The sequence below is a fragment of the Castor canadensis genome, chromosome 7, assembly GCF_047511655.1.
Source record: "Castor canadensis chromosome 7, mCasCan1.hap1v2, whole genome shotgun sequence".
NCBI classification, from domain to species: domain Eukaryota; kingdom Metazoa; phylum Chordata; class Mammalia; order Rodentia; family Castoridae; genus Castor; species Castor canadensis.
This window is the reverse complement of record NC_133392.1, coordinates 91,708,287-91,736,176: the sequence shown is the minus strand read 5'-3', so window position 1 is coordinate 91,736,176 and position 27,890 is coordinate 91,708,287. Positions and strand designations below refer to the sequence as shown.

Below are 27,890 nucleotides of genomic sequence, written 5' to 3'. Positions count from 1 at the left end.
GACTCCTTCCTATGTCAGCTCCATTTTTCCCTCATTTCTTGAGACTCTGTGCTGCCACTCTTGCTGTTACCACCACGAAAGTACAGTCTGAGTAGTATGTCTTGTTATGAGGTAGGATCTAGAGAAAAGAAACCAACGGGATTTTCCCTATATCTTCTTCCTGCAGGAACTTCCCTTCCAGGGTCTCAGCAGAGAGAATGCATTTCTCGTGGAACACTTTCTATCTGAATCCACTGCACAGTTCTAGGATTCAGACTGCCTTAAGTGTAAACTGGAATGTGTAGAATTTTTAAAACCATGAAGTTCACTACTGTATCTGTCTCCTTTCAGGTTTTTGATTTCCCTTCCCAATCTGCCTGCAATTGTTTTCTTTTCAAAGCTTTTCCATAGCTACTTTATATATTCTGCTGGAGGATTTTAAATGTAATCTGTGCAGAGGTAGGATAATGTGTATTTATATCATCTTAATTGGAACTAGGTGTCAATCCCATCATTTTATTTTTTAATAGCAATTAAAAATTTTAAAAGGTACAGCTTGACTTTCAGCATGATCTGTTTGAAATATGTCTAAATATTTCTCTGAATATGTCCAGTCAAGTTGCCATACTTTTGGCACAGAAGTTTATGTGACAAGAAAGTTACAGGCACACATTACTTTAAAAATATAATTTTCACATAAAATCCAATAGCTACTGCTAATAAAAAAGATGGTGCCATTATTAACTTGGAACTGGCTGGTTCATATTTGGGAAACTGGTATATTTTCAAGTATCTAAACATACTTTTACAATCACTCACTGTATTTTTCATTCATAGATTCTCCTTAATGTATGAAATAGCACATAGTAAATCTTCAAGTATAGCGGTCTAAGAAAGTTTATAATCTTGCTAAAACTCAAAATTACCTCCCATGACCTACAATAATCAAGCACTTTCACCAATCTTAAGTAGGTCTCCATGTAAGAGACCCATTTACATCTTAAAACAATAGTACTAACAACTGCCATTTTTTGAAGTCAACATGCTTCTTCTTAACTCTATGCTTTTACATATACAATCTCAGTTTGATTCAAACAATACTTGAGAGTTAAACAACACTTTTCTAATAAGTAAGATGATGCCCCCTCCCATTAGTTCTGTCTAGTCCACGGAAACTGTAAGTATGTTTCAGTATATGGTGAAAGGTACTTTGTAGATGTAATTAATGTTACTAATTAGTGACTTTAAAAAGGACTGTCTTGGAATACTCAGGTGGGCCTGACCTACTCACATTTGTTTTTAAAAGTGGAAAACTTCCAGTTACAAGCAGAAGAGAGACATGGCAAGAAGTCATCAGATTCCAAGCCTGAGATTTTCAGAACACATTTGCTGACTCTGAGGTATTAGAAACCATTAACAAGCAACAGAGAAAGACCTCTAGAACTAAGGGCAGTCCTCAATTGACAACCAGCAAAGAAATAACTTAAATCATATAACCAAAAGAAACTGAATTTTGTCAAAAATATGGATATGCTTGGATGTAGATTCGTTTCCAGAAACTCTAGGTAAGACAGAACCTGATAGAAAGATGACCTGCAAAACTACAAGACAATAAATGAGTGTTGTTTTAAATCACTTAAATTTATGGTAATCGCTTATGGCAAAAATAGAAAACAAATACAAAACTTGAATATATTAAAATGAGGGCTGGGAAAAATAAAATTCTATTTCCAGAGTACTAAAATATATGAAATACGAAAATGTGAATCCCCTAATAATGGTGGACACAGCCATTGTCATCCTTTAGAAGAAAATGGATGTCTAAACATTTTCTTTGGATGGACTAGGTGGTCCATCTAAATCACCTTACAGGAGCTTGCTAAATATCACTACATAGATGGAGTAGAGCACCACAAAGTCACTCCCTTCACTCACACGAGAACCCACAACAGTGAATGTAAAGGCTAGCTTTATTCCTCAGGTATTTGATTACCACTTTGTTGGTCTAAATTTACAGAATACAGAGGTGAAGGCAGGGATCTATAAGGCTCAGATAGCAGCATTATGAATGTCTACTCAGAAAAACACATTTAACTCTCACCAGAATTACCATGATAGAAGTTTGGTCATCCCCATTAAAATACAATAACATGAAAGCCTCCTTCTTTAGGTGATGTGTGAAAAAATATTCTGGATATGAAAGACTGTATAATAGTTGTAGTATAAAATGTAAGAAAGTGCAGATAAACCAGTAGTCAAAAATCAAGCATATAGAGATTCCAAGATGGCGGCTAGAGGGAGGAAGCAGAAAGTGTGCCTCCTAAAGTAAAATCTTGGAGAGACACTCTAGATACACCTTACAGGAAAAACCACCAAGAAGAGGCAAAACTGTGACTCCTCCACACCTCCAGCCTGTGCACAGCATCTCCACTTCACGTTAAATGGAGAAACCAGGAGGGCTTCCGTGCTGCCACCAGATGGCAGCTCCCAGACGGCTTAGGAAGACACAAGCCACAAGGTGAGCTAAGCAGGATGTGGTACTCCCACAGACAACCCTGGGCCAGATCAGCATAGCCCCCTGGACAGACCGATCCACACCCAGGGAAAAAAAGGGAAAAAAAAAACTGAATAATAAGCAATAACAAAAAAGACAGATAGCAAAGAGTGCGGGGTGCCCTAAGCACCGAAGAGGAGGGGAGGGGAAATCCCTCAAAATAAGCTGGCTGGAGAAGGCAGGAGTGGCAGCACACACCCAGCAACCAGGAGTGGGAAAGCTTGTAAAAGTGGCAGTGGGAGGAAAACTCCACAGGAGAGCGGGGAAGACCCACTTCCCATGTGAACTGTAAATAAACACACAGGCCAGAGAAAGCGGGTGCAGTATCACCTCCTCCAGTGTGCTTGGAAAGGGGAAAGCTAGTAGCAGTGGCGGTCACACCCAGGAGAACTCTAAGTAAACAAAGCATGAGGGGCTAGGTGAGTGTTAAGCTAACTCCTGAGATCTGCATAAATAAAGCCTCCAACAATAGCAGGCTGATGACAATGGGCAGGTGAGTCAAAGCCTCAGATAGCCATTCACAGAACACTCTCCAGACTCTTTTTTTTTTCTTTTTCCATCCTTTAATGAGACAACAACAAAACTACACCTGCATACTGAAAAACTTACTGAAACTGTATTGCATTTGAACTTGGGACATTTTGTGGGGGGGTTTTTGTTTTGTGTTTTTTTTTTTTTTTTTTAAGTTTTTTTCCCCTTTGATGAGACAACGACAGAACTACTTCTGAGACACCATCTCCAGGATTGGAGGCTGAGGGACTAACACCAAAATTATTAAGACTGAAACTTTATTGCATGAACTTGGAGATTTTTTTTTCATTTATTTATCTTTTATTTTTCTATTATTTTCTTATTTTTTATTTTCAAACCTCTCTCTGTCCCTCTAATGCCTGTTCAGCTTACTGTTGATTAGTACACTATCTCTCCCTGTTTACATCTTTGAAACTTTTGTTTCTTTTTAATACTTGCTTGTTTTTCCCTTTTTCTTTAACTTCTTTGTTTTCCATCTCCTTTCACCCTTCCATTCTAAAAATCACCACTGTTATTATTACAAGCTAGAAAATATTTATTGCACACAGTACAGGGACAGTAACAACACCAAGGGCAATGATAGGAAGACAGAAAAAACAGGGAAACCAATTTCCCCACAGCAAAAATTAGTACAGGAACCAGAGGGAAATCAAGAAAACAGATATTCAGATCCAGACTCCAAAAAAATGAAGATAAACTATGCCAAAGAACCCAATGAAGCTCACAAGAGCAATCTAAAAGAAGAAATACTACAAGAAATCAATGAGAATTTTATAGAGATGATACTGGATATGGCCAACCAAAATGTACAGGAGACACTCTAGAAATTCCAAGACAACAAAAATAGAGAATTTGAAAAAGCAGAAGGAGAAATAAAAGAAACCATAGAAAGAAGCACTGTATAAACACCAAAGTGAAACAAAGAACACAATTAATAAAGAGATAAATGAACTCAGGATGAAATTAGACAACATTAAAGAAGAAGGGACTCAGGAATGGAAGGCCAATCCAGCAGAACAGTACAAACAGAAGACAGAATCTCAGAACTCAAAGACGAAATGGTAATTAAAGGAAAAACTGAAGAACTATTAAACAACTCAAGACCTTTGAAAAGAAAATGCAAGAGCTCACCGACTCCATCAAAAGACCAAACCAAGAGTCATGGCCCTGAAGAAGGAGAAGAGGTGCAAGCAAAGGGAATGTGTAATATATTCAACAAAATAATTACAGAAAATTTCCCAAATCTAGAAAAATCATGCCCATACAGATGCAAGAACCTCCAGAACACCAAACAAACCAGACCAAAATAGAACTACCCCACAGCATATTATCATTAAAACAACAAGTACAGAGAAAGAATATTGAAGGCTGTAAGAGAAAAAAAAACAAATAACACACAAAGGTAAACCTATCAAAATCACAGCAGACTTCTCAACAGAAACATTAAAAGCAAGAAGAGCTTGGGGTGAGATCTTCCGGGCACTGAATGAAAATAACTTCGACTCCAGGATACTCTACCCAGCAAAACTATCATTCAAAATAGATGGAGCGATAAAAGTCTTCCATGATAAGAAGAAACTAAAACAGTATGTGACCACAAAGCCACCACTACAAAAGATTCTTCAAGGGATTCTGCACATAGAAAGTGAAACCCAACATAACCATGAAAGGGCAGGCAGCACCAAACTACAGAAAAAGAAAAGGAAAGAAAGTAGAGAGTAACCTCGATTTAGGTTCACACAATCAAACCTTCAAACAACTAAGACAACTAAATGACAGGAATCACCATATACCTACCAGTACTAACATTTAATGTTAATGGACTTAATTCCCCCATCATAAGGCACCATTTGACCAAATGGATTTAAAAGGAAGATCCAACAATTTGTTGCTTACAGGAGACCCATCTCACTGACAGAAGTAAGCATAGGCTTAGGATGAAAGGCTGGAAGAAGATTTACCAAGCCAGTGGCCCCCGAAAACAGGCAGGAGTAGCAATACTTCTCTCTGACAAAGTAGACTGTAAACCTACATTGATCAAACGAGATAAAGAAGGACATTCCATCCTCGTAAAAGGGGAAATAGCCCAAAAGGAAGTAACAATTATCAACCTATATGCACCCAATGTCAACGCACCCAATTTCATCAAACAAACCCTGAAGGACCTAAAATCATATATTAACTCGAACACAGCGGTCGTGGGAGACTTTAACACCCCATTATCATCAATAGATAGGTCATCCAAACAAGCAATCAATAAAGAAATCCTAGATCTAAAATATACCATAGATCAAATGGACTTACTTGATGTCTACAGAACATTTCATCCAACTTCTACACAATATACATTCTTCTCAGCAGCCCACGGAACCTTCTCCAAAATAGATCATATCCTAGGGCACAAAGCAAGCCTCAGCAAATATAAGAAAACAGAAATTGTACCATGCATTCTATCTGATCACAATGCAATAAAACTAGAACTCAACAACAAAAATAAAGACAAAAAACATGCAAACAGCTGTAAACTGAATAACTCATTGCTTAATGAACAATGGGTCATTGATGAAATAAAAGAGAAAATTAAAAAGTTCCTGGAAGTCAATGAAAATGAAAACACAACCTACTGGAACCTATGGGACACAGCAAAGGCAGTCCTGAGAAGAAAGTTTATAGCCATGAGTGCATATATTAAAAAGACTGAAAGATTTCAAATCAATGACCTAATGATACATCTCAAACTCCTAGAAAAACAAGAACAAGCAAATCCCAAAACAAATAGAAGGAGAGAAATAATAAAAATAAGAGCAGAAATCAATGAAATAGAAACCAAAAAAGCCATACAAAGAATTAATGAAACAAAAAGTTGGTTCTTTGAAAAAATAAACAAGATCGACAGACCCCTGGCAAACCTGACTAAAATGAGGAGAGAAAAAACCCAAATTAGTAGAATCAGGAATGCAAAACGGGAGATAAAACAAACACCATGGAAGTCAGGAAATCATCAGAGACTACTTTGAGAACCTGTATTCAAATAAATTTGAAAATCTTAAAGAAATGGACAGATTTCTAGATACATATGGTCATCCAAAACTGAACCAAGAGGATATTAATAAACTGAATAGATCTATAACAAAATGAAACTTTAGCAGCGATCAAGAGTCTCCCCAAAAAAGAAAAGTACAGGACCTGATGGATTCTCTGCTGAATTCCATCAGACCTTTAAAGATGAACTGATACCAACCCTCCTTAAACTATTCCAAGAAATAGGGAAGGAAAACTGCCTAACACGCTTTATGAAGCCGGTATTACACCTATCCCACAACCAGGCAAAAACACCTCCAAAAAGGAGAACTGTAGGTCAATCTGCTTAATGAACATTGATGCAAATCCTCAATAAAATAATGGCAAATCGAATTCAACAACACATCAAAAAGATCATTCTCCAGGACCAAGTAGGCTTCATCCCAGGAATGCAGGGGTGGTTCAACATACGAATATCAATAAATGTAATAAACCACATTAACAGAAGCAAAGACAAAAACCACTTGATCATCTCAATAGATGCAGAAAAAGCCTTTGAAAAGATCCAACACCATTTCATGATAAAAGCTCTGAGAAAACTAGGAATAGAAGGAAAGTTCCTCAACATCATAAAAGCTATATATGACAATCTACAGCCAGCATTATACTTAATGGTGAAAAACTGACACCATTCCTCCTAAAATCAGAAACTAGACAAGGATGCCCAATATCTCCACTCTTATTCAACATGGTACTGGAATTCTTAGCCAGAGCAATTAGGCAAGAAAAAGGAATAAAAGGAATACAAATAGGTAAAGAAACTGTCAAAATATCCCTATTTGCAGACAATATGATCCTATACCTTTAAGACCCAAAAAACTCTACTCAAAAGCTCCTAGGCACCATCATTAGCAATAGCAAGGTAGCAGGATATAAAATCAATGTAGAAAAATCATTAGCATTTCTATACACTAATAATGAACAAACTGAGAAAGAAATACATGAAAACAATTCCATTTACAATAGCCTCAAAAAGAATCCAATACCTAGATGTAAACTTAACAAAGGATGTGAATGACCTCTAAGGAAAACTAAACTTTTGAAGAAAGATCTTGAGGAAGACTGTAGAAAGTGGAGAGATCTCCCATGCTCATGGATTGGAAGAATCAACATAGTAAAAATGTCTATACTCCCAAAAGTAATCTACCTGTTTAATGCAATTCCCATCAAAGTCCCAATGACATTCATTAAAGAGATTGAAAAATCTGCTGTTAAATTTATATGGAAACAAAAGAGGCCACGGGTAGCCAAACCAATACTTTGCAAAAACAACAATGCTGGAGGTATCACAGTACCCGACTTCAAACTATATTACAAAGCAATAACAATAAAAACAGCATGGTACTGGCACACAAACAGACATGAAGAACAGTGGAACAGAATAGAGCACCCGCATATTAAGCCACAGAACTATAACCAACTTGTCTTTGACAAAGGTGCTAAAAATATACAATGGAGAAAAAGCCTCTTCAGCAAAAACTGCTGGGAAAACTGGTTAGCAGTCTATAAAAAACTGAAACTAGATCCATGTTTATCACCCTATACCAGTATTAACTCAAAATGGATCAAGGATCTTAATATCAGACCCCAAACTCTAAAGTTGGTACGGGAAAGCATAGGAATTACTCTGGAATTAATAGGTATAGGCAAGAAGTTTCTCAACAGAACCCCAGCAGCTCAGCGACGAAGAGACAGAATAGATAAATGGGACTTCATAAAACTAAAAAGCTTCTGCTCAACAAAAGAAATGGTCTCTAAACTGAAGAGACCACCCACAGAGTGGGAGAAAATATTTGCCAGCTACACATCAGACAAAGGACTGATAACCAGAATATATAGGGAACTCAAAAAACTAAATTCTCCCAAAATTAATGAACCAATAAAGAAATGGGCAAGTGAACTAAACAGAACTTTCTCAAAAGAAGAAATTCAAATGGCCAAAAAACACATGAAAAAATGCTCACCATCTCTAGCAATAAAGGAAATGCAAATTAAAACCATGCTAAGATTCCACCTCACCCCTGTTAGAATAGCCATATTAGCAACACCACTAAGAACAGGGGTTGGTGAGGATTCGGAGAAAAAGGAACCCTCTTACGCTGCTGGTGGGAATGTAAACTAGTACAACCACTCTGAAAAAAAATTTGGAGGCTACTTAAAAATCTAAACATTGATCTACCGTTTGATCCAGCACTACCACTCTTGGAGATATACCCAAAAGAATGTGACACAGGTTACTGCAAAGGCACCTGCACACCCATGTTTATTGCAGCACTGTTCACAATATCCAAATTATGGAACCAGCCAAGATGCCCCACTACTGACGAATGGATTAAGAAAATGTGGTATTTATACACAATGAATTTTATGCAGCCATGAAGAAGAACAAAATGTTACTATTCGCTGGTAAAAGTATGGAATTGGAGAACATCATTTGAGTGAGGTTAGCCTGGCCCAAAAGACCAAAAATCATGTTCTCCCTCATATGCGGACATTAGATCGAGGGCAAACACAACAAGTGAATCACATGATAAAGCGAGAACACCCAAAAAACTAGATAGCATTTGTTGCCCTCAACAAATAGGAGAAGGGGACTAGGAACTAGAGAAAAGTTTAGTTTGAGAAGAATTAACTTAGAAGGTAACACACATGTGCAGGAAAACAATGCCTGTCAGCTCCCTGTATAGCTATTCTTATCTCAACTAGCAAAAACGCTTGGTCCTTCCTATTATTGCTTATACTCTCTCTTCAACAAAATTCAGGGTAAGGAGGAAAAAAATAATAGAAGTCAATGAAAATGAAAATAGAAAAATGGGAAAAAATCAATGAAAACATAGATCTTTGAAAATATCAGTAAAATTTACATCCTCTCACTAGACTGATCAAGCAAAAAAGAGACAAATTACCAATATCAAGAATAAAAGGGGAGGAGTCTTTGTTCTCATTTCGCATTTGGGGAATAGGAAATGTTTCCTTCTCTTTTCTCTCCCCCCCCCCATCTATACTTTATTCTGTTAAAATAAATCCTTGCTAAAACTTAAAGAAAAAAAGAATAAAGGGGGATAATTGCTACAGAATCTAATACATTAAAAGATAAGGGAATGCTAGAAACAACTCTACTTGCATAAATTTGACCGCTTAGCAGAAATAGATCATTTCTTCAAAGACACAAACTACCAGTGTTCAGTCAAGATAAAATAGATTGTATTATATCTATTCAAGAAATTGAATTAGTATTTGTAATCTTTTGAGAAAGAAAACTCTTGTCCCAGATAGTGTTCACTGGTAAGCTCTACCAAACATAAAAAGACTTTCACAATCTCGTCTAGAAAATAGAAGATGAAGTGCTTCCCAACTTATTTTATGTCATCAGCCTTAACTGGCTATCAAAATCACACAATGGCTATATGAAAATAAAACTATGGTATATCTTATAACAACAGGTGCTGAAAAAATTTAGATAAATTCAGTATCTTGTCAAGATAAAAACTTCTAGCTAAGGAAACTTTATTAAAATCTTAATATGGAGTATATACAAAAAATGTCTACAGCTAACATCATAACTAATGAAGGAAAACTGAATACTTTCTTCCTAAGGCATGAAATAATACAGGAATGTCCACTCTTTACTATCTTGTTCAAAATTGTACTAAAAGTCTTTGGCATGCAATATGGTAAAAAATAGCCTATTCAAAGATTACCTGATCCTGTATATAGGAAAATCCCAAGAAATCTCCAAATAGACTCCTAAAATTAGAGAGTTTGACAAGGTTGTAGTAAACAAGTCACATGTCTATAAATTAGTAAGCATCAACATAATTAATATGTTACTTCTCCCAATGAGCAAAATCCCAATAAAATCTCAGCACAATTATTTTTGTAGTTGTGGCAAAACTGATTTGGCCTTGGGATTGATAAATATACATATTCAACAATTTAGAAGAACAAGGGTGAAGAAAGTTGGAAGGTTTACACTGTAAGAGTTTAGACTTGCCAGAAATCTGCAAAAACCAAGACAGTATTTGTATAGGTGAAAGAACTGGTACATAGATTGAAGTGGAACAGAATAGAGTCCAGCAATACATCCACACAAATATGGTTTATTTATTATTCATTCATTGATTCACTCATTCCTTTATGTAATTTAAGTGGTACTGGGCTTTGAACTCAGGGCCTTGCACTTGCTAGGCGGGTGCGCTACCACTTGAGTCACGCACCCAGCCCATTTTCCTTTAGCTAATTTTTCAGGTAGAATCCTGTGCTTTTTGCCTGGGACAGCCTCAGACTATGATCCTTCTACCTCTATCTGCTCTGTACCTGAGATTATAGACACACAACACCATGCCCAGCTTGTTTTTTGAGAAAAGGTCTTGCTAAGTTTTTTGCTCAGGCTGGCCTCCAACTGCAATCCTCCTAACTCCATGGTTAATTGATTTTTGACAGGTGCAAAAGCAGTTCTTTTGTGAATGGATGTATAAATTGTAAATCCATACAAAGGAATACTTACTCAACAATAAAAAATGAAATATTGAGACTTATGACATCACTAAATCTCAATTGCTATGCCATGCTAAATGAAACAAGTCAGGCTCACTTAATTTTAAGGATTTTCACAATGATTGTATAACGCAAATTATTTTGTGTTGTAAAGTGCTGGGCAAATATGTTACTACTATTTATTACTAAATATAAGAAACAGCAATATTTTGTGATATCATATGGTAATCAAGGCAGTTTCAACTCAGAAAATTGCCATTGTTTCTTAAAGCAAGTCGGCTTTAGCCGAGACTGTAGTTGTTTCTTTCTAGCAGTAGATGCCAGTAGAGTTCTGTTTTCTTTACCCCAATAAAAATCAAATTGCCTGAGTGCTTCCGTAGCAATAGCTTCCTGGTCACATTGCCATATGTAGAATCTAACTAGTCTGCTTTCCGTAAGAGCTTCCTAACAAGTGTCAGTTTTATTGAAAAAAAATAATAAAACATATAATTGAAATGCTTTCAAGATATTCAGCTAATGAAGTTTACTTTTTGCTTTTTTTCGTATTTTGCTATACCATATACTAATTTTGCTTTAAAGCTTGTGCATTGTTTTAGATAAATAAATCTTAGTGTTTTTTTTTAATCTGAAATTTCTTGACTTGAATCAATAATTTTTAAATCCGTTTAAAAATGTATATGGTCAAGTCAAAGTGTTAGGATTAGTTTGTGTCTTTGGCAAGGGAAAATACTATGAGTGTAATATTTTGGGGAGACTACTATGTCAGATGAATGATTGAAGGTGGTAACTAGAAGCAGGGAAAAATGAGGTTATTTTAGAGAAGCTACATTTACACTGAGTGTAAATGGAATGCAAATAAAATAAACATATTTGAATAACATATAGCAACTTAATATAGAAAAAAAGAGAAGCTCAGTGGTATTACTTCTATTGCTGTCCCCGTATAAGCAACTTGGTGCCTCTTGGATTATTTACAAATATAGTCCTATCATAAATAAAACATTTTCCAGTATTTAATGATTCTACTTAGACCTTTGTTGATTCTATTTAGCCTAAGGTGTTAAAAATGAATGAATACTTTATTTATCATATAATAACTGAGTGTATAATAACGTGCATTGCATTTATTAATTCAAGTAACTCACTGTTTCAGGACATATAAATTCATAAACAGCAGATTTTAACATAAAATCATAAAAATGTTTAAAACAGGAAAGAGAAGTTTATTTTCCTAGGGCTATGTGGAAGACTACATTTAAGAGGTGACATTTGTACTGAACATTAGAAATGAGTTGAATTTTTGTTAGGTGAGCAAGTCAAAGTATTTTAGGAATTTTACTACTTCTTACCATACTGAGTCAGTCCATGCTCTGGGTGTTTATTAAACACTTCAGACATTTACTCAGTATCTGTTTTGTGTAAGGCACTGCCAGATAAATTATTGTACACACATAATGTTTATATGTAAAGCTACAAATTTAAGAAGTTTAGTCTTGCAGATACTGTTGCCTATTTGTTCATAGTGATTCTAATTTTATTATACAAAGCAAAGTAACATGCACTGTTAAATGGCAAAATTCACCAGTCAATGTTTCTTTAGCAGACTTGGTTGTATGTCTGTATGTGTTTAGCCCTAATTTTATCTCATTTTTATTCCTACTTATTTTATTTGTTGTTATTTCTGTTTATTGTATTTGTCAAACAGTTCGCAGAAAATCTGAACTTAGATACTTATTAGAAAGATTTTTAAAGATATTTTCCTTTTCATTTTCTCTCCTCTCTCTTCTCTTTTCTTTCTTTCCTTTATTTAGCGCTCCCAAAGGTAAAACCCTACAAATTTCTCATCTATTTATTGGTGTCAAAAGGCAAGAACTGATGATTCTTGATAAATGCTACAGGGAAACTTTCTTTCCTGGAAATTGATGCTTGTAAATTTTATTTAGTTTTATTTGAAAGACAATTTTCTAAGTAAGATCACTAAATCAGAGAATCAGGTAAACAGCAATCTTCTGTGTTAAGATTTAAAATTAACACTTCTCAATCAGTTGAAAGAAAATTTTTCTCTCAATTGAAGTAGCTTGGTATGGCTTATATCTTATATAATTATAATTGACAATTATCTTACTATTTATATAAATAGTTATATATTTAAAATCTGATGTTTTGTATCTTTTCAAATTTTAGTGTATGAAATTATATTACTGGTAGACAGATACATGTCAATAGATAAGTGTGATAAGCAGTACTACTGACATGCTAAATTTCTGTAGTTCCTGGATAGATTAGACTAATTTACTGAGTTAGCAACATTCAGATTTTTTTTTAGTTATAACATGTGTGTTACCAGTTAATTTTGTAAGAATCTTGTCATATCCATTCCATACCAGGTTTTTTTTAATGTGTAAAAAGTTAACTGCTTATGAAGATTCATAAAATCTGTACATTAGCCAATTTCCTGGGAAAAATACCACCTGTCTTGTTAACATGTTATGTCTGGAGGCTGATTGGCCTTCAGTTGTTTGCATAGGGTTGCAATACATGTTCAACTAGTTTCCCTTTTTAAAAAACTTTCAGCCTGCTACACATAAAGCTTTATAATTAATGTTCTTATTAGCCAGTATATTAGTACCAAAACACTCAAAGATAAAGCCTTTTAGGCAAATATTGCAAGTTTTAAAATCCCATCTTTACTTGAGATGAAGAGTTTGCTAAGAAAAGTTCGGTAATGTGCTGTTTTATATTAACAGGAAACAGAACAGCAGTAGTGGTTTGAATACCCTGCAAACAGGAAGTTTGACACATGCATAGCTCTTAGCCTCTCTGTAAGAAGTTGTTGAGCTCCTTCTGGAAATATTTCCAGTTACTTTAAGTAAAGTGTAAATGCACATGAATGGCAGCTTATAGAGAACTGCCTTGTAACCAGTATACAGGAACATCTTCTGCTCTTCAGAAACTGGAAGGCTTTGCTAGTCGATTATTTCATAGACACTCTAAAGGCACTACACATGATCGGAAAGCAGCTCTGGAAGATGACAGCCTTCACTTCTCTGAACACACTGCCTTATGGGACACATCAAGTAAGGTTTTTTGTTGTTGTTTTTAACGATATTTTTAAACTAGCAACTAATGTTTGAATTTAGAATTAAGCATAAAGAACCATGGTTTGGGGGTGGGTTTTTCTGTGATTAGCCCTAAGATACTTTGCAAAATGAAGTTGCAAAAATTTCACAAAAACTTGAGTGTAAGTTGAGCTGAATCATGTAATTCATTGTTCTGTTTTATATATGACTACTTAAGTTGAGTATCATTAGAAAACCTTCCACAGTGTTCTTATATCATTTCTAGTGTCACTGTTTGAGTTTTATTTTTTGTTCTTATATAAAAATGAAAAAAGGAAAACAGTCTGTTTATTTTTTAATTTCTTATATTTGTAAGCTTTAAATGTTGAGGGGGTAAGAATACTTGAGTTTGCAATGAAACTTCTATTATGTTTGCTATCTTTTATTTTAAAATCTATATCTGAATGTTATTTCAGTTTGTACAAGCAAGATTTTCTAAAATAAAAGCAGATTCTTATTCTATATAAAATCTTACTTTCATATTATGGACATCAAGGCTTTCATAATTGTATTTTATGGCATTTACAAATACGGGTAAAGGAGGGAGTTGTTTATGTTTGCATCACATTCTTTCCAGGCATGTTAAAATGTTTAGACTTACTGCTCTACTAAAATGGTGATATGGAACCATTTTCAGTGGCAAGCACTTCAAAAGAAATGTTTCACATGTAAACAGTGCCAGTGCCTCCATTCCACATCTTACCTTGGACCCTCCCCAAGGTGTTTTTATCACTTTCATTAAAGGAACAGTAGAATTACCCTTGGCACTCTTGCCCTTTTTGATATGTTTGTTTGATCATCAAATAGGACTAGTGTTTGCCTCTTTGTGTTTATGCTTTCTAAGCAGTTAAGGAAGAAAACTCATTTTAAAAAGTAGTTTACAAAAGTTTACTCCTTGGATTATGCAACACCTGAATAATTTTATACAGGTTTATTTTAGTTATTGTTTTAGTATATCAGAATTTTTTAATCTTTCCCAATCTTTTTAAGGAGTAGGTTAAAAAAGAACATGTATTTTTGCAAAGTTTTTTCTCAAAAGGTTTTGATTATTTACAGTTAGTCTTTACTATATTGCAAGTTGACAGGTAATGAATTTCATATATCATCAAGTTAGTGAACTGTTAAGTACTGAAATAATAGTACATTAAAAAAATTTGCTTTGTAACAAAAGCTTTTATTCTGCTTCTCCTGGTCTATTAAATTAGTCCCTTAGGCTATTTGGGGAATCATTTTTATGCACCTCAAAGGTTTTTTTTAAGTTCAATGAGAAATGAGAGCAGAATTGAATTAATTTCTGTTTCATCAATATATGTTCCATATATAGTAAATGTTTAGTAAAGGTATCTTGAATAAATGCCAGGACATTTTAATAATTAAAAGGTATGTTTGAAATAGACTCTCACCATTTTTATAAATGTATGGGACCTAAATGCTTTCTGAAACACATTTTAAAGTCTAGCAATGGAAAATCATATCATGAGCCGAGATTTCTTTTAGAAAAACAGACTAATTGCTGTTAAGATTTTTAAAATTAGATAGGTAGGGTTATTGTACACAACTAAAATTAGGAGCAACCCTTGTAGCAGCACTGTGAATAGTCATAATGTGAGAAATAGTTAAGGAACAACTGAAGTTCATTAAGTACTCTTCCAGTCTCTTTTCATATCTGAAAACATAATAGACATCATAAGTTTAAATGTAAGGAACAGTATGGTAAGCATGGAGCTCTTGTTTCCTGTTATAGAATGTATTGATATAGAGAAGAGAAACACTAATAAAACAGCAACAGGAATCCTGTCAGTTCAGAATTTCAATGTTTATTTTTGTGGTGAAACCACAAATTTTTGTTCATTTGTGCAATGAGTTAGGGAAGCAGTTTTTGACTATATACATTTTTATACAAACATTGTCTAGCACTACTTGAAGCAGTTTGCTCATATGACTTGTTTGACAAGAAAAAAAACTCAATGTCTCCTCTTAATAAATAGTCTGGATGTATTTTTTTCAAAGTGCCATTTTAAGAAGCAACCACGTGCAAAAACATGCAATTTTTTTTTAAAGTAGGTTTATGAACTATTTAATAATGACTGATTACCAACTTAAGCAGGTATGAAAATGTAACAAACTTTTAATCAGTTTCTTCTCTAGTAACATTAAATATAGGAAGAAATACAGAACAAAGGTCACACAGTTTCCAGGTATTTCATCTTTTACTCTTAAATTAAATTATAAGAATTCTGTAATAGTTTATTTGATGCACACATAAGTGATGAAGTTCTAAGCAAAAGTATAAGGAGTTCTGTCTTTTCATCTGACTCAGAATGAATGGGAGTACTGACATTCACTGAGTTCTCTCTCCAGAAAATTTACAATAGTTATGTTCTGCTGTCATGTTCTATGTACTTTTAGTAAGACTTATTTTATAGTATTAAAATTATGTTACCTTTGTCTCCTCTTTGGTTTTGAACACCATGAAGGCATAGAACTTGTCAGTTTAGTTATTACTAGCACAATTTTCAATAAATGTTTATTATATTAAAGCTTCGTTAACAAACTTCTTCAAATTTGTTCAATTGTGTTCTTTGCAATTTCTTATAAGGGCCTACAGGCATTAACCAAAAATAGCAAAATGCTGACCTGACCATTTCAGATGTTACCGGTGCATTTTCAGTATTATCCGGGTATTTTTACCATGATTTTAAAATAAGAATTAGAGTAATCGACAAACTTTATGGTAAGGCTAAAGTGATTGATATATTAAATGATTTGAAACTAGAAAAGTGTTTATTTACATGGGCTTTGTGGTAATACCAAGTATTATATTAAGGATACTACCATAATGGAAAGCTTTTTTACCTACATGTATTTTGCAGAGTAGCTATAGAACAGGGTTAGAGGAAAAGACAGATAATGCCTCAAAGTGTTGCCTGGGTCCAGCATCACAATTGTCACCTGAGAGATTGCTTAAAAACAAAAAATGAATCTCAGATGCCCACTAGATCTCCTGAGTCAGGACCGGCATCCCAGCAAGATTCCTCAGCTGATTCATAAGCACATTCGAGTTGGAGAAGCACTTATTCCTAACAGCATTTTAATCTAATTTCAAAAAAATAGTTCTTCAAGGAGAAAATGTGGGAGCCGTACAGAACAATAAAGAAAAAGTTGAAAATCACATGTAGTCCTCCCAAAAAATTATGCCACTGTTAACATTTTTGTACTTTTAGCTTTATGCTATAATATTAAAGATGCTATGATAAACATCCTTGTAGCTAAATCTTTGTGCATTTTCCAGATTGTTCTTATATTTTATGGGAAAAAGTTAATTCATTCATCTGTCAGTTAACACTTAGGTGAATTACGTGTATTGGCTACCATGATGTGATGAACATGGTAGTACAAACATCTCTTTAACATACTGATTTCATTTCCTTTGAATATATACCCGAAAATATGCCTAGAATTGCTGGAAGATAGGATAGTTCTATAATATTTTGAGTAATCCATAATGGATATTTTATTATTTTTTTGCAGTTCATAGGTTAGTTTTTTATTTGGTTTGTTTTTGCTTTTATAATAAAAGATAACGTGTTTTCTGTCAGAAACAAAACCCAAGTAAAAGCCCTTCCCAGCCCCACAGCACTGGGGCCACAATGCCACATTATGTCCCTCCCTCCTTCTGGAGCCAGTCACTCAGCACGAGAATGGGGGCAACCTGGAGTACCAGTCGGGAGAGCAGTGATGGGGACCATTGGGAATAGGGTAGGGAATGCTGAACAAGGTGGCTTAGGAGGCAGAAGATCACAGATGAGGACGGAACCAAAGGGGAGGATAGTGAAGTCCCAGGGCCCATTGGGAGTGGGGAGGGATCAGTCTGGTCTGAGATGTGCAGCTTCTGTTAAACTGAGGAATCAGGCAAAGTCCCTGTGGTCACATGTGAGGGAGGGGCCTGAGCAAACAGGGCCGTGGAGGGGAGGGGCTCCCTGGTGTCCTCAGGGGAATAGGACTTCTTCCTATGAAGGTCACCATAAGTCACAAAATAGGGGTGCACATGGCCGGCGTTTACACTCCTTTACCATTTTCCATAACAGCTGTATTAATTTACATCTCCAGTAGTGTATGAAACTTCCATGTCTATAATCCCAGCATTTGGGTCAGCTGCAACTTCAAGGCCAGGCTAGGCTACATAGAGCCCCCATTCTCTATGTCTTCTCTTAATGATTTTTTTTTTGATAGTAGCCAAGCTAATAGGTATAATTTTGATTTTCATCTCCCTGATAATTAGGGATGGTGAGCACTTTTTCGTGTATTTGCTGACTATTTGTATGTCTTCTTTTGAGAAACATCTATTCAGGTTTTTTGCCCATTTTTTTCTAGGATTATTTAGTTTCTTACTGTTGGGCTATTTGAATTCCTTATATATTTTGTATATTAACCCCGTATCAGATGTGTAGTTTGCAAGTATTTTCCCCCATTCCATAGGTTGTCTCTTTATTGTGTTGATTGCTTCCTTTACTGTTCAGAATCTTCTTAGTTTGATGCAATTCTACTTGTCTAGTTTTGCTTTTGTTTCTTATGCTTTTGAGGTCATATTAAAAACTCATTGCCCAAACCAGTGTCAAGAAATTTTTTCCCTGTGTTTTTTTTACAACAGTATGTTTAAAGCTTTAATACATTTTGAGTTGATTTCTGTGTGTGGTCTAAGATAAAGTTCTAATTTAATTCTTTTGAATGTGAATGTCAAATTTCCGCATGCAGTTTATTGAGGAGCCTGTCATTTATTGACTGTAAATGCTTAATTTTATTTCTGGACTCTATTGTATTCTATTAGTATATATATTAATATATATATTATGTGCATGTATAAATATATGTATTTATGCAATACTCTACTGTTTTGATTACTGTAGATTTATAGTATGCTTTCAAATTCTATAGTGTAATGGCTCCAGCTTTGTTCTTTTTGAGCAAGATTGCTTGGGCTATTTGAACTACTGTTGATCTTTCCAATGCTATATAGTTTTAGAGTTTAAAACTAGTCCTAACAAATTTACTGGTTCTTGCTCTTGTTGACATGATACCACTGATCCTTGCTGGGACCTTCGTGACTCTTAGTGAAAGAATGATCAACTGTTTCCAGTATTATGCTCACTTCAGAACTCTATACTCATTCATGCTTAGTCGTCCTGGCTTCTGTGCCAGATGCATAAAAAGGCATCTTCAGCCTTTTTCTACCCCGTACCCGAATCAGCCCTCCTTTCTTGAATATCTAGTCCAGGGATAGCAAACTAGTAGTCTGTGGTACAAATACAACTTGCCCAGTGTTTTGTTTAAATCCTCATGACATTTTTAAAATAATTGAATTTGATACACACACATAGTTTTACTATGATTTTAAGTCAAGAGATTACTATAAATATCTGGACTTTAATATTAATTTAATTTTAATATTAAAACCCTGGTTTTAATGGCTGCTTTTTCTCAAGTGAGTAAAAAAAAAAAAAAAGATCTTCTTTAATCAGCATTATACTTTCTGATTTGCTCTAGCCCCACTACAGCTATCATTTCACTTGGCTAACCTCTATAGACACTTGGAATTGGCCTATAACATGTCTGTGTTGAACCTAAGTCACCATCCTAGATTCTTTTTTTGCTCTTTGATAGAGCCTCTTCACAGATCTATCACTAAAATTCATGGAAGAAGTTCTGTTGATTCTGAACTTAGGGAAGTATGAGGTCTAGAATTTGGTTCCTTCCTTTCAGAATTCCTATTTTAGTTTTTATGCAAGTCTCTTTATCTTCTTCCTCTTTATCTCTGTTTATCACAGAGTTTTGAGAAGGAGCAGCCTTTACTAAGCACCAGAAGGTTTTGTTAGATCAGTCTCTCAAGGTAATGATGCCTACTAGCCCTACAGTCACATAATTCAGTTATTCACTGAAGTAATTCTTCTCTCAGCAAAGATCTTCAGCAAACATGTAATCTGCACCTATATACAAAAAACATTTGACTTTTAAAAAATTATATATTTTTATGCCAGAAAACTCATTGTAAATATAAAATTCAGTGGTAATTAAATCTATAGCATTTTACAACCATTAACACAACTCAATTTGAGAACATTTCCATCATCCCAAAACACTTCTTTCTTTATATACAAATGTAACCAGTCCCCACTCTTACCCTTGCCCCAGAAAATCACTGGTCGGTGTGTCACTACAGATTTCCTTTTCCAGACATTTTATATAACTGGAATTACACAGCATAAAATCTATGTTTCTGGCTTCTTTCACTTAGAATTGTGTTTTTGTGGTTCATCTGTGTTGCAGAACATATCAGTATTGGTTCCTTTTTATTGCTGAATTATACTGCATTGTGTAGCTATTAACACATTTGTTTATCCATTCTACATTTGATGAATACAAGAGTTACTTCCAGTTTTTTGGCAATTTGAATTAATGTTACTATAAACATTTGAAAACAAGTCTGTGTGGAAATATGTTTTCATTTCTCTTGGGTAGATATTTAGGAGTAGAATTATTGGGTCATATAACTTTGTGTTTACATTTTGAGAAACTGCCAAACCATTTTCCAAAGTAGCTGTAGTATTTACTTTCCTACTAGTAATGTAACAGGGCCCATTGTCTTCATGACTTCATCAGGACTTGGTATTGTCAATTTTACAATTATGGTTTCAGTTTGTACTTCCCAAAGAACTGATTATGTTAAGTATGTTTTCATGTTCTTAGAAATCATTTGTTTATCTAATTTGGAGAAATGTATAATCAAATCTTCTGTCCACTTTCAAAATTGAATTGTATTCTTATGAAGTCTTAAGAATTCTTTGTATATTCTGAACACACGTTCTTTACCAGATATACAATATAATTTGCAAATATTTCCTCTGAGCCTGTGACTTGCTTTGTCATTTTTTAAAATGATGTCTTTGAAGAGTAGAAGTCTAATTTTAGTGAAGTCTAATTTATCTTTTTTTTTCTTCTTTGTGGGTTGTACTTTTTGTGTGAGGCCTTATGGAATCTTTGTCTAACCAAAAGTAATCAATATTTTTAATCTGGACTTTCTCCTAAAAATCCATTTTTAAGTTTTATAGTTAGTGTCAGGTATGGATAAAAATTATTTTTATATGAATATATAATTTGTATTGCTTCATTTGTTGGAAAGATCTTTCTCCGATGAACTATCCTAATACCTTTGTCAAAAAACAATTGACCATAAATGTATAGGTTCATTTCTGAATTTTTAGTTCTGTCCCATTGAACTATGCATGTCTGTCTTTATGCCAATACCACACTTTGGCTGTATCTTTACAGTAAGTTTTGAAATCAAATAGTGTAAGTCATCCAACTTTGTTCTTTTGTCATTTTTTTGTTGTTGTTATTCTGGGTCCTTTGTATTTCCATATAAATTTTAGGATAATCTTGTTAGTTAAAAAGAAAAGGCTATTGAGAATTTCATAGATATTATGCTGAATCTGCAGATTAATTTGTGGAGAATTGCAATTGTAACAATATTGTGTTTTGCAATCCATGAACATGAAACATCTTTCTATTTAAATGTGCTTTATAGTTTCTGTAGTGTATTAGTCTTCTGAAGTTGATTTTTAAGCGTTTTATTTCAGTTGGTGCTATTATGAGTGGAGCTGTTTCTTAATTTCACTTTTGGGGTGTTTGTTGTTAGTTCATTTTTTATTCCTAGTACTTTCATTGTAGATTTCTAAGAATCACTTTGTCTTCACATTAAGATAGTTTTATTTCTTATTTATCTGTATGCCTTTAATCTTATTTATTTATTCATTCATTCATTTTAAACCTCAGTGCACTGGCTAGAACCTCTAGTACAAACTTGTGTACAAATAAATGCTTTATGTCCAGTCTTAAGGGAAGAACATTCCATCTTCATCCTTAAATATGACATAAGCATTGGGTTGCTCCGCATACACACACACATACCCTTTATCAGACTGAGAAAGTTGTTTCAGTCATGGCTGTTGGAATTTGTGGAATGCTTCTCCTGCATATGTAATTATGCATTTTCCTTTATCTTATCAATATGGTATATTCTACTAACTGATTTTCTACGTGGAATTAATCTGTCCTCCCTAAGATAAGTCTTACAGGATTATGGTATATGATCTTTTTAATATACTGTTAGCTTAGATTTGTGAGTGTTTGGATGAATATTTTTACATGAGTATTTGTGAAGGATATTGATTTATAGTTTTCATTAGATGTTTGTCTATTTTGGTATCAGCTGTCACAGAATGAACCAGTAAGTGTTCCCTGCTGTGAATTCTGAGTTTGTACAGGACTTTGTACTAGGATGCTTGAAAGCATTGTAGTATTCCCCAAAGAAGCCATCTGGACCTCAGCTTTTATTTATGGGAAAAATTTTAACTACTAATTCAGTATTTTATTTCTTATGTCTATCCAGACTTTCTGTTTCTTCTTGAGTTAGTTTTGGTAAATCATGCCATTCTAATAATTTATCCACTTCATCTAAGTACTCTTACATGATTGGCAAAAGTTGCTTATACTATTGCCTTTAATGCTTTAATTTCTCTAACACTAGTAATGATACTGTCTTTTCATTCTTGAATTTGGTAATTAGTGTCTTTTCTGTCTTATTTCATCTTAATATGTGTTCAGTGTAGGTAAAGTTTTATCCATCAGACTTTTGGTCTCTGGCATTTTTCTCTATTGTTTTTCCATTTATGATTTCATTAAATCCTCTGATTTTTTTCTTTTTGTTTTTGGTTTGATTTCTTTTATTTTTAATTTCTTAAGGTAGCAACTTAGATAACTGATCTTGGACCTTTCTTCTTTTCTAATCTAAGTAAGTAAAGCTATGAATTTCCATCCATACTTTGCTTTATCTGAATCACATAATTTTTTATTTGTAAGTTTTTCTTTTTTTTTTTTTCTCATACAGGTCAAAATATTTTCTAATTTCCCTTGGTGATTTCTTTGTGATTTAATGTCCAGGTATTTGGGGAGTCCAAATTTTTTTTCTGTTGTTGATTCCTTTTTTAATTAAGCTCAGTTTCAGAGGGTATATATATATATATTTTTTTATTGGGTTTGAACTCAGGGCTTTGCACTTGCTAGGCAGACACTTTGCAGCTTGAGCCACACCTCCAACCAAAAAATACCTATTTTTAAAGTATTTTTTCACATTTTAGTTTTTGCTGATACAAAAGAGTGTATGCTGATACTTAAATATTCTCTCAGATCTGTGTGCTGTTTACTCATTTGGAGATTTTATAGAATGTTTCATTAGAAACTTTTTTTTTTTGGCAGCACTGGGGTTTGAACTCAGGTCCTCATGCTTACTGGGCAGGTGCTTTTACCACTTGAGGCACTCTGTCAGCTCTGTTACAGACTTTTTTTAGGAGAAAGATTTGGGGAAAAAAAGGAAGAAAGATTTGTTTTTTTTTGTTTGTTTTTCATTTTTCTTTTATTATTCATATGTGCATACAAGGCTTGGTTCATTTCTCCCCACTGCCCCCACCCCCTCCCTTACCACCCACTCCACCCCCTCCCTCTCCCCCCCCTCAATACCCAGCAGAAACTATTTTGCCCTTATTTCTAATTTTGTTGTAGAGAGAGTATAAGCAATAATAGGAAGGAACAAGGGTTTTTGCTCATTGAGATAAGGATAGCTATACAGGGCATTGACTCACATTGATTTCCTGTTCGTGGGTGTTACCTTCTAGGTTAATTCTTTTTGATCTAACCTTTTCTCTAGTACCTGTTCCCCTTTTCCTATTGGCCTCAGTTGCTTTAAGGTATCTGCTTTAGTTTCTCTGCGTTAAGGGCAACAAATGCTAGCTAGTTTTTTAGGTGTCTTACCTATCCTCACCCCTCCCTTGTGTGCTCTCGCTTTTATCATGTGCTCATAGTCCAATCCCCTTGTTGTGTTTGCCCTTGATCTAATGTCCACATATGAGGGAGAACATACGATTTTTGGTTTTTTGAGCCAGGCTAACCTCACTCAGAATGATGTTCTCCAATTCCATCCATTTACCAGCGAATGATAACATTTCGTTCTTCTTCATGGCTGCATAAAATTCCATTGTGTATAGATACCACATTTTCTTAATCCATTCGTCAGTGCTGGGGCATCTTGGCTGTTTCCATAACTTGGCTATTGTGAATAGTGCCGCAATAAACATGGGTGTGCAGGTGCCTCTGGAGTAGCAGTCTTTTGGGTATATCCCCAAGAGTGGTATTGCTGGATCAAATGGTAGATCGATGTCCAGCTTTTTAAGTAGCCTCCAAATTTTTTTCCAGAGTGGTTGTACTAGTCTACATTCCCACCAACAGTGTAAGAGGGTTCCTTTTTCCCCGCATCCTCGCCAACACCTGTTGTTGTTGGTGTTGCTGATGATGGCTATTCTAACAGGGGTGAGGTGGAATCTTAGCGTGGTTTTAATTTGCATTTCCTTTATTGCTAGAGATGGTGAGCATTTTTTCATGTGTTTTCTGGCCATTTGAATTTCTTCTTTTGAGAAAGTTCTGTTTAGTTCACGTGCCCATTTCTTTATTGGTTCATTAGTTTTGGGAGAATTTAGATTTTTAAGTTCAGAGGGTATATTTTAATATATTTATGAACCAGGTGTGATGGCACAAATCTGTAATCCAAGCATGTGGGAAGCTAAAGCAGGAAGATTATGAATTTGAAGCCAACCTGGGCTACATAACAAGACCCTATCTCAAAAAACAAAATAAAGCAATTTTTTCAAACCTTTTTAATTAATTTGAGGCTTATTATATTGTCTAATGTATGATCAAAGTGGAAAATTTCCTTGTGTGCTTTAAAAGAATATTATTCTGTTGGTGTTAGGTGCTGTATTATATAAATGTCTAGGTTTTGTTGTTATTGATGGTGTTATTGAAGTTTTGTGTATCCTTGCCAATTTTCTGTCTAGTTTCCCATGAATTATAAAGAGAAAAGTATTGAGGAGTTGGATGCCCTGGTTCATCCCAGCTACTCAGAAGGTGGAGATCAGGAGGATTGCTGTTGAAGGCCAGCCTGAACAAAAAAATGTGTGACCCTGTGTTACATTTAGTTATTTTACTTATTTTAGAAAAATAACTAAAGCAAAAAGGACTGGGGGTGTAGCCCAAGTAGTAGATCATCTGCCTAGTAAGCTAGAGACCTTAAGTTCAATCCCCAGTACCCTTGCCCCACCTTGCAGAGAGAGAGACAGAGAGTAGTATTGAAATCTGTAACTGTTATCACAGTCTTCATCATGAAGTTTTAGTGAAAGATGGAGCTCATATAAAGTATAGTTACCTAGTAATGTCTTGGCCTTCATAATTTCATAGCACAATGCTTATTCACATATTTATAGTGACACTGGTGTCAACAAAGCTGCTGTTCTAATTGCATACATAATATTTGATAATGATAATAAAACAACTATGTTTCTAGCTTATATATTATCTGTCCTGTACTGTTTATTATTTTAGAATGTATTCTTTTTGCATATATATAAAAACATACATATAGATATACAAAGTTTACTGTAAAACAGTGTGCCAGGTTATGCTAGCAGCAGCCTCATACATCTCTTGATTGCATCATTTTGTCTTGTGCTAAATTTAATCTCATATTGTTTTGTTCATTGTGGTCCTAAGCATACAAAATCTGTTGCTCAGGTTGCCACTAGGAGACTATGTCAAGTGACTAACCTGGAAATGAAAATAAAAGTAACTAAGGACTATATAGGTAAAAAATCAGTGATGGCTGTTGCTTTGTCATCAGGCATGTCCATTCCACCACAGCCATGCTGTGAAGGAGCAAGAATGAAATGACAGAAGCTGGTAAAGGATCTGCTTAGTTAAAGGCAATGAAACTAACAAAAATTCCAGCATGATCTATAACTAATAGAGAAACTTCTAATGACTTGTATTGAAGACAACCACAGCATGATGGTGATGGCCAAAGCAAGAAGTTTATTTGCAGTGTTGGAAAAAAAGATTGGATTTATTGCCAGCTGTGGGTGGTTTAAATGATTTAAGAATCATTCATTACATATTGTGACAGTGAGTGGTGAGTCTGTGAGTGCTGATGTGAAGGCAGCTGAAGAATTTTTGGCAACTGCATAAGCTGATTGTGGAGGAAGATTACTTCCCAGAGCAAATGTGGCAGAGCAAAGAGGCAAGCTGTAGCAGGGTATGCCATCTACGTTTGTGCAGCATATTCTATGATGTTTGCCAAAGAAACCTCCTAAAGACACATTTTGCATGTTGTATTAGCACATGCCTCTATAGTTACTGAATTGTCTGTTTCTCCTTTTCAGTTCTGCCAGCTTTTATTTCAGTATTGTAGGGGCTCTTTTCTTTAGTGCATGTACATTTGTAACTGTTACATTTCCCAGAGTATTGGCCTTTTAATCATTATGCAGTGTCCTCTTTGTTCTAATAATATTTCTCAAGTGCATGCTTGTTTTGTCAGATATCGATATAGGCACTCTAAACGTCCTAGAGCTGCTGTTTGCATGATCTTTTCCCCTTTACTTTCTTCCTGTCTCTATCTTTGAATTTAACGTGTGTCTTTGTCCAAGTGAGGTGACTCAAGCCTATAATTCTTGCTACTTGGGCAAAAAGTTCATGAGACCTCATCTCAATCAGTGGCTAAACACAATGGTACATACCTGTTATCCCAGATACACAAGGAAGCACAAATAGAATCGCAGTCCAGGCCAGCCCAGGCATTAACTGAGACTCTAGCTCAAAAATAACCAACATGAGGGTAGGATACTGGTGGCTACACCTATAATCCTAGCTGCTTGGTAAGGCTGAGATCCAGAGGATTGAGTTCCAAGACAACCCAGAAAAAAGTTTGTGAGATCCCCCATCTCAATGAAAAAAGGCTAAGCATGGTGGCATGTGCCTTCATCCCAGGCCAGTTAGGTTGCCTGGGCAAAAAGCAAGGCCTTATCTCCAAAATAACCAGAGAAAAAAGGACTGGAGGCATGGTTCAAGTGGTAGAGTGGCTGCCTCAAAAACAAAAGGTCCTGAGTTCAGTCCTCAGTACCATAAAAATAAAAGTGTTTCTTTTATTGATAGCATGTAGTTAGACCTTGCTTTTAAAATCCAGTCAGCTGGAGGAGGTGAATTCAACTATGATATATTTTAAGAACTTTTGTAAATTCTACATTGTATCCCCAGTGCAACAATGATTAGAATAAATAAATAAAATCCAGTCTGTTAATTTCTACCTTTTGATTTGTGTTTCTTTCATTGCATTTAATGTAATTATTGATATGGTTGGATTTATGTCATCTATTTTTGTCTATTTTCTATGTCTCATGGTTTTTGTTATTGTTCCTCTCTTTTTAAACACCTTCTTGTATATTAGGCAAATATAAATTGTGCCATTTGAATTCCTCTGTTGACTTTTTAATTAAATGTTAAAATATTTCTCAATAGTTGCTTTATGGGTTTTAATACTCATTTTATCTAATCATAATCTACCTTAGGATAGTACTGACTAATAAAACTACTTTGAGCCAATGTAACTCTATTTGTTCTCTAAATTTGTTACTATTTTCACTTGTATTACGTACACAGTTTATGAACCCATAGGTAGCATGTGCAAGGCCTATCAGCACCATTTTTTATATATAGAGAGAGAAAGAGATAGAGAGAGTACATGAATACATGTGTGCATTTATATATATTTGTATATACTTACATTTTTTATTTATTTACCATTTCCAGTACACTTCATTTCTTCCTGTCAGCTTAAGTTACTGTCTAGTGGCATTTCCTTTTCATCTGAAAGACAGCATCAAGTATTTCTTCTTGTAATTTCTCTGGAGTGTTCTATTTCAACTTTGTTTTGGAGGACAGTTTTCCTGGACATAAAATTGTTAGTGGACAGTTTTGTTTCTTTAGCACTTTAGTCTTTTTCTCTCCTTTCTAATGAAAAATCTTTATTAATCATATTGATTTTCCTCTGTACATGACTGTTCAGTGTTCTCTTGCCACTTTCCACACTTGAATATGAGGTGTCTAGCCGTAGAGCTCTTTGTGTTCATCCTGGGTTGCATTAATTGAGCTTATTACTTGACTTGGTTCATGAACTATGAGTTACTGTTTTTCTT

General features: G+C 34.7%; 1 protein-coding gene across 2 annotated transcripts in view; it reads left to right on the top strand.

Moving 5' to 3' along the window:
• The window catches only part of Prkacb (protein kinase cAMP-activated catalytic subunit beta), a 117,384-nt gene that overhangs the window by 36,832 nt on the left and 52,662 nt on the right, over nt 1-27,890 (top strand). The window contains exon 1 of one of the 2 annotated variants that reach the window (XM_074079601.1): nt 13,432-13,719. The exons of the other annotated variant lie outside the window; for it this stretch is intronic. Within the exon in view, the coding sequence (XP_073935702.1) occupies nt 13,533-13,719 (187 nt within the window). The 5' untranslated portion in view covers nt 13,432-13,532. Of the gene's footprint in view, nt 1-13,431; nt 13,720-27,890 lie in introns of those variants that run through there. 2 annotated transcript variants of the gene reach the window in all.